A 7,052-nucleotide genomic window follows, 5' to 3' on the forward strand; every position below is an offset into this window, starting at 1 on the left:
CCCTTAGTTATTCCCCTTACAGTTTGTTCTCTCTCTCTCTCTCTCTCTCTCTCTCTCTCTCTCTCTCTCTCTCTTCTTTGCTCTCTTTTTTTATTCCTTTGAGCTACTATGATTATAACTGTGATTATATTGTGATCCTATTTGTATGTTATGTAAATATAATTTTAAAAAAGTTGAGTAGCTTGAGAGAAACTGTCTTCTACCTTTTGGCCTTTAGGTGGAGACAAGATCGGGTAAAGAGATAGACTAAACGACTGGATCATGTTTCTGTAGTTATAACAAGAAGAAGAGAACGCTGTTCACTAAATTAACTAGTATGATCTGTTATTTATCTTTATTGATCGGGATGCTGTTCTCCGCGCTCGCCCCCGCGCCCGCGCGCGCGCCCCGGTATAAAGCAGTTCCCGGAGAGTTCTTCTGTTTCCTCCAGACACGCAGATCCTCCAGTGATGAGCTCAGCTCCAGCTTCTGCACATCAGATCCTCCAGTGATGAGCTCAGCTCCAGCTTCTGCACATCAGATCCTCCAGTGATGAGCTCAGCTCCAGCTTCTGCACAGGTACAGAAACATTATCACGATTATCTGTTTATTAACTATAGAGAGAGAGTCGAAATACAGTGCACTGTATCCCTACTTGTTGCTTCTTACTGTTGTTTAATTTGAAATTAAATTGTTTTTCTAATAAAATAAAGCAAGTTGCATTTGGATGCAAAGATTAAATAATTTTATTGATTACACTAAAGTGTTATGACAGCTCAAAAACATTTTGTAGACGCAAACAGATTCAATTATTTCCAATAAATAAATAAATATTCATCCTATAGGGTATTATGTAGTGTATTTTTTTTTCTGTGTATGTAAAATGTGTGTTTTATATGTAAAAACATTAAAACAGTTGATTTGATATAGACAGTTAAACATTAACCTGATATAAACAGCATTAATCTTTATATACAGTCAAACCAAAAATTATTCAGACACCAGATATAATTTTTGGTATTTTTCTACTAGTGTGTGCAGGACACTATAGTTCATTTATGTAAGTGAGGAGAGCAAAAGAACATATTATACCCAAATATTCTTCATACAGTGACTACCAGTAAAATGTAGAATAATTTGGGACCAAAATATTTCAGACTCTTTGACCTGACCATGTTTTGCTGAAGTGTGTTTTCTTTAATTGCTAATATTCTTTTTACACACAGACTGACCAAAATGAAGCATTTCTTGGTGATTGGTTGAGCTAAACTGGTATTATCTAATTGTGTAGTTAAATTTAACAGCTGACAGATATTCAACATAATTCATGTGTGAGACAGTCTAACAGAAGGACGGACAAAACCAGTCAAATATCAACTGAGTTCTGCTCATATTTTATTACCATTTTCTAAACTATAGCGAATAAACTGTGATAATGTGAGAAATGTTGAAGGAGTCTGAATAAAGACTATATTTGATTAGTGCATGTGTGTGTGTGTGTGTGTGTGTGTGTGTGTGTGTGTGCAGGAGTGAACGATGGCCATTCACGTGGACGGTCTGCTAGCGATCATCATCTTCTATCTGCTGATCCTGGCGGTCGGGATCTGGGCGGCGTGGAAGAACAAGAACTCCGGGATCTCAGCGGGAACGGACCGCAGCGAGTCCATCATGGTCGGAGGAAGAGACATCGGCCTGTTCGTGGGAGGATTCACCATGACCGGTGAGGGTTCCTCTCTAACCTTTCACCTTTAACCTTTAACCCTAACCTTAACCCCAACGTCGTTCATCACTTTAGAGCTGTTTGCTGATCATGCGAATATGATGCCATGTTTTACTCAATAATACAGAAACAGCGCTGAGATACAAAACTGCTGAAATTATGTATTATAAACTGTTATGTGTTTCTGTTGTGTGTTAAACTGTTTATTAATTTTTGGTAATAAAAAGGAAGTTGCTAAAGTTGTTTGTTTTGAACAAGGAATACAACATTAAAATGTAAATCCTTTTGTTATTTTGGTTCTTATTTGACTTTATTAAAGAAAATTGTTTCTTCTTAGAATTATGATAAAACTTTAATTAAAGCCTTTATGTATTATGCATCATATTCATAATGTACTCTATAATTCAATATATCTGTTCATAAATAATTATGACCAAAGGTAAAATGCATTATAATATTAGCAGATTCTGAATGTGGTTGTTTGTTGTGTTTTAATGCGTTTTATTTTCTAAAGCTGTAACAGTGATTGGATGAGTATTATAATTTATTGTAACTGTGGTTACAGATATTCATACTGTTGCGAATCATCAGACTCAGCGAGATCCATTTGCAGCTTTTATTAAAGGGGTGATAGAATCATTTTATAGGGTATTTCACACTGTTCCTTAAGATTTCCTTATAGGGTATGTAACATTGGTTGGGCTGAAAATGCCCGGTGGCTCTTTTATACGCCCTAATGCAATCCTGAGAAATACCCCCAGAATGAAACAAGCTCCCTTTTATGGTATGCTCATGAATATTTAGATGAGCTGCACGCTGATTGGTTGGTTTACAACGAGGAATCTCCAAAGCAAAGACGCAACATGCCCAATGAAGATTGGCAGCACTGGAGACGTTAGGTGTGCAACCATATATGTTTGAGCCTGAATCAGCACCTTAAAACACAATGTGTGCTATTGATGTGTGGTATTATCACATATAAATTTAAGTGAGGGGAGGAATAGGCCTTTATATTATTTATATATCTCACCGGTAGTGCGGTTAGACAAGCATGCAGCGCATTTAAGCAATGCACGGCAGCGACTTCAGCCAAGTGACGGTGTGCATGCTCCCACGGGGCACGGACAGAGTTTTGGGCTGTGTATATGCAAATTTAGGGGCATGACAAAGGTACAGACCAGATCCAAATAAGGAAATCCCCCAAGTGTTACGTAACATCTGAGCTGATTTGAGATCCGACCGTTTAACAGCTGCAGTTTCAAGTTTGTAGATTTTCATATTGAGGAGGTGACATAGGATTTTGAGATTCTGTGTATGGCCATTTTACCCACCGAGCTGCTGTTATTCAACTATGCCAAGGTAAACTTGGTTTTGCATTCTATCACCCCTTTAAGAATAGTCAAACAGGCAGGATAATCAACAGCAGACAGGGCAATGGAGACAATGCAGAGACAATCCAGAATGACAGGCAGAGGTCGAGGCAGGCTGCAAGAAGCAAGGTCCAATAAACAATCCAGGTCGGGGCAGGCGGAGAACAATCAGAAACGAGATAAACAAGGAAACTCCTCTGTAACAGAGCCCTCCCCCTGCGAGCGGCTCCTGACGCGAGGAGGCAGACGACGCCGGGGTCTTCCGTGAGGTCGAGGGGCCGGTTTCTCCGGAATTGTCCGGTGAAACTCCTCAGTGAGTGTTAGGTCTAAGATATCCCCAGAGTTGACCCAGGATCGCTCCTCCGGACCCGTCGACCCTCCCAGTCGACCAGGTACTGGAGAATATTGCCCCGGCGTCTGGAGTCGAGCAACTCGTGCGCACGATATGCCTCCTTGTCAATCAGGATAGGTGGGGGAGTCTGTGATATGGCTCCCTCCTCCGGCACTCCTCTTGGACCACCGGCAGGTTTCAGTAGGGAAACATGGAATGTGGGAGAAATACGGTAATTGGCGGGTATGTCTAATCGAAATGCTACAGGAGAAATCTGTCTAATAATTTGGAACGGGCCAATATACCTGGGACTGAGTTTGCGGCATGGAAGTCGGAGTCTTAGGTCTCTGGTGGAAAGCCAAACCCATTGGCCGGGGTTGTACTTCGGAGCAGGACGACGGTGACAGTTGGCTTGTTGTTCCTGACATCTGACTGCATGAAAAAAGTGAGTGTGAGCCGGGTCCCAAACCTCCTCGCTCTTTTGCAGCCATTCAGTGATGGATGGTAGATCATTAGGTTTCCTAGACTAGTGGAGTATATTGGGAATACTATTCCACAGGAATAGTGGAGGTTGAAAGCCCAGAATACGTTTGAAGGGGTCATGCCAGTGGCGGGTTTGACAAGAGAGATCTGGGCGTATTCGGCCCAAAACAGGTATCTGCTCCACTCCGATTGTTGTTGTTGTTGACAACGAAGGAAATCAGATGACGTCCTGGTTCAGACGCTCAGTTTGTCCATTGGATTGGGGGTGATAACCGGAGGTGAGACTGATGTTAACGTTAAGATGTTTGAAGAACGTGGCCCAAACCCTGGATGTGAACTGACACTATTTCCTCGGTTAAGCCATAGAAGCAGAACACGTGGTTACAGAGGAGCTCAGCTGTTTCAAGTGCTGTGGGACGTTTTGGGCAGTGGGATTAACCGGCAAGCCTTGGAGAATTGATCATCAATAGTGAGTATGGTAGTGTGTCCTTGTGAGTTTGGGTAGGTCGGTGATAAAGTCTATGGCAATTTGAGACCAGGGTCGATGAGGTGTCGGCAGTGGAGTTGTCTGCAGATAGTTGTCTGGGAGATTTGGAGGTGTTGCAGTTGATGCAGTTCTAAACGTGCTTGGTCAGCCGGTTGGCCACCAGAAGCGGTAAATGGGTCGTAGCCTTGATTCTGGGATGATCTGAGCTGGGTGTTGAGTGTACCTGATTGAGGAGTCGTGGACGCAGGAGGTTGGATGAAAAGGAGGTTTGCTGGGCATTCGGAGGGAGGTGTCACTTGCAGGTTGGATTGTTCGATCTCTGTGATGATATCCCATTGTACTGGGGCCACCAGCAGGTTCTCTTACGAGAGGTTCTCTCGTATTGCGTAAGTTGCTTACGCTACGGGTAAAGTTGTCTTTTCTCGAGATCTGAAGCCAAAAAATTATCCTTAATTTTGTATTTATTGTATTTATTCGCGCCCTCCACGCGCCTCAGCATGCTAGAATGGGTGTGGCTAGCGTGTATAAAAGAGGGGCTCACAGGCTGAAATTCTGATTTTCATGTCTTCAGCGAAGCTCTTCGCATCGCTGGATCTTGAGAGCCGCCGCTGTTGAATTCAGCGACCAGCAAGCTTAGGAAGCGCCTGAGGAATGGCCGATCCCGGTGAGGAAAGATCTTCTCTATCAAGCCGGTGGATCAATCTGGCATCCCCATCCAGAGCGCTGGTCTCTGCATGCGTGGATAATCAACGGATACCCGTTGATTTGCCAGGAGGGGTCGTAAACACGATCACGCAGTCTAGAGCTCCTTCCACGAGAAGGCTCTACGCGTCTAAATGGTCAGTGTTCTCTAAATGGTGCGCTACTAAGAGTCTGGATCCACGCACATGTGGGGTTTCACGGGTGCTCTCCTTCCTACAAGAGCTGTTGGACAAGGGCAGGTCCCGCTCCATGCTCAAAGTGTACGTTGCGGCTATTGGAGCGTTCGCGGAGACGACGCGCAGCCGTGCAATAGGAAGGAACGAGCTCATCATCCGCTTCCTTAGAGGAGCCAGGAGGATGAACCCACCGCGGCCCCCCTCGGTTCCTATTTGGGATCTTTCTCTGGTCCTAGAGGCCCTGAAAGCGTTTCCCTTTGAACCGTTAGAATCCGTGGATCTGAAATACCTTTCGCTCAAAACCGTTTTTCTGACAGCTCTGTCGTCAGTAAAACGCGTGGGGGATCTACACGCACTGTCTGTTAGCCCCGCATGTCTCGAGTTCGGACCAAATGACTCCAAAGTCATCCTCAAACCGAGACACGGTTACGTCCCCAAAGCGATTGGCACTCCCTTTAGGGCGCAGATCATCTCCCTGTCGGCTCTGCCAGCATCCGATAGCGAGGACAGTGATAACCTCTTATGCCCCATCAGGGCGCTGAGAGTTTACATCACACGCTCCGCCGCCTTTAGGCGTTCTGAGCAGCTCTTTGTTTCGTTTGGTGGGCGCACCAGGGGTCTCGCCACCTCGAAACAGAGCCTGTCCAGATGGATAGTGGACGCTATTGCAGCAGCTTATGCGTCCAAACACCTGCAGTGCCCCATGGGCATCAGAGCTCATTCCACTAGAGGCATGGCCTCATCGTGGGCTTGGTCCAGCGGGATTTCTATTCACGACATTTGTATGGCGGCAGGCTGGGCCTCCCCCTCTACATTCGTGAGATTTTTTAACCTGGAAGTTCCCGCCTTGCAGGCTAAACTGTTATCAGTATAACGCCCTCATTGGGCGTGACGTCACGCAGGGCTCACTGGTAGGCTGCTGCAGTTGCCGCAGGACAGCCAATGAGCACGCTTATACAGCCTGCTATGGTCTGCTGGCTGCCGCACTGCGTTGACAATAAATACAAAATTAAGGATAATTTTTTGGCTTCAGATCTCGAGAAAAGACAACTTTACCCGTAGCGTAGCCAACTTACGCAATACTCGTTCCCTCTTCTAGAGAGAACCGAGGATACGTTAGGTAACCGAGTACGTTTTCTGGAATGATGTTATCTTTGGTGGAGGTTTGAACTGTCTCTTCTCTTTGGTGAGAGAGAGCGTCGGCTTTAATGTTCCTGGTGCCCAGTCGATAGGTCACAGTAAAATGAAATCTTGTGAAAAACAATGCCCATCTGGCTTGACAGGGATTCAGACGTTTGGCTGATTGGAGATACTCGAGAGTCTTGTGGACAGTGAGAATGATAAATGGTTGAGTTGCTCCCTCCAGCGTCGCCACACTTCTAGGGGCCAGGTTCATGGCCAACAGTTCACGATTGCCCACGTCGTAGTTACAGCGGATGTTCATTTTCGGGAAAAGAAAGCACATGGGTACATCTTCGCTGGATTACCTTGACGTTGTGATAATATTGCTCCTACCCCTGTGTTGGAGGCATCTACCTCCACAATTTATTGTCGTTCGGGATCTGGATGTCGTAGAATGGGAGCTGACGTGAATCGTGTTCTTACTTATTAGCTCATTGAATGCTTGAAGTGACTCTGTGGACCAGTTCAGACGGGCAGTGTGACGTTTAGTCATAGCGGTTAAGGGAGCGGCAACAGCACTGAAGTTTCTGATAAAATGCCTGTAAAAGTTTGCAAACCCAGGGAAACGTTGTAGTTCTTTGACAGTTTGGGGTAATGGCCAGTCCAAGCCCGCCTTGACCTT

At 45.2% G+C, this 7,052-nt stretch overlaps 1 protein-coding gene across 1 annotated transcript in view; it reads left to right on the forward strand.

The window, feature by feature from the left end:
* Nucleotides 1-476: 476 nt before the first annotated feature.
* Nucleotides 477-7,052, forward strand: part of LOC311297896 (high-affinity choline transporter 1) — a gene marked incomplete at its 3' end in the record, with an annotated part of 19,632 nt that continues 13,056 nt past the window's right edge. Inside the window, exons 1-2 of the mRNA XM_084420370.1 lie at nucleotides 477-558; nucleotides 1,507-1,699. Of these exons, the coding sequence (XP_084276496.1) occupies nucleotides 1,516-1,699 (184 nt within the window). The 5' untranslated portion in view covers nucleotides 477-558; nucleotides 1,507-1,515. The remainder of the gene's footprint in view (nucleotides 559-1,506; nucleotides 1,700-7,052) is intronic.

This window comes from Rutilus rutilus, assembly GCF_951802725.1.
Source record: "Rutilus rutilus genome assembly, chromosome: 10".
NCBI classification, from domain to species: domain Eukaryota; kingdom Metazoa; phylum Chordata; class Actinopteri; order Cypriniformes; family Leuciscidae; genus Rutilus; species Rutilus rutilus.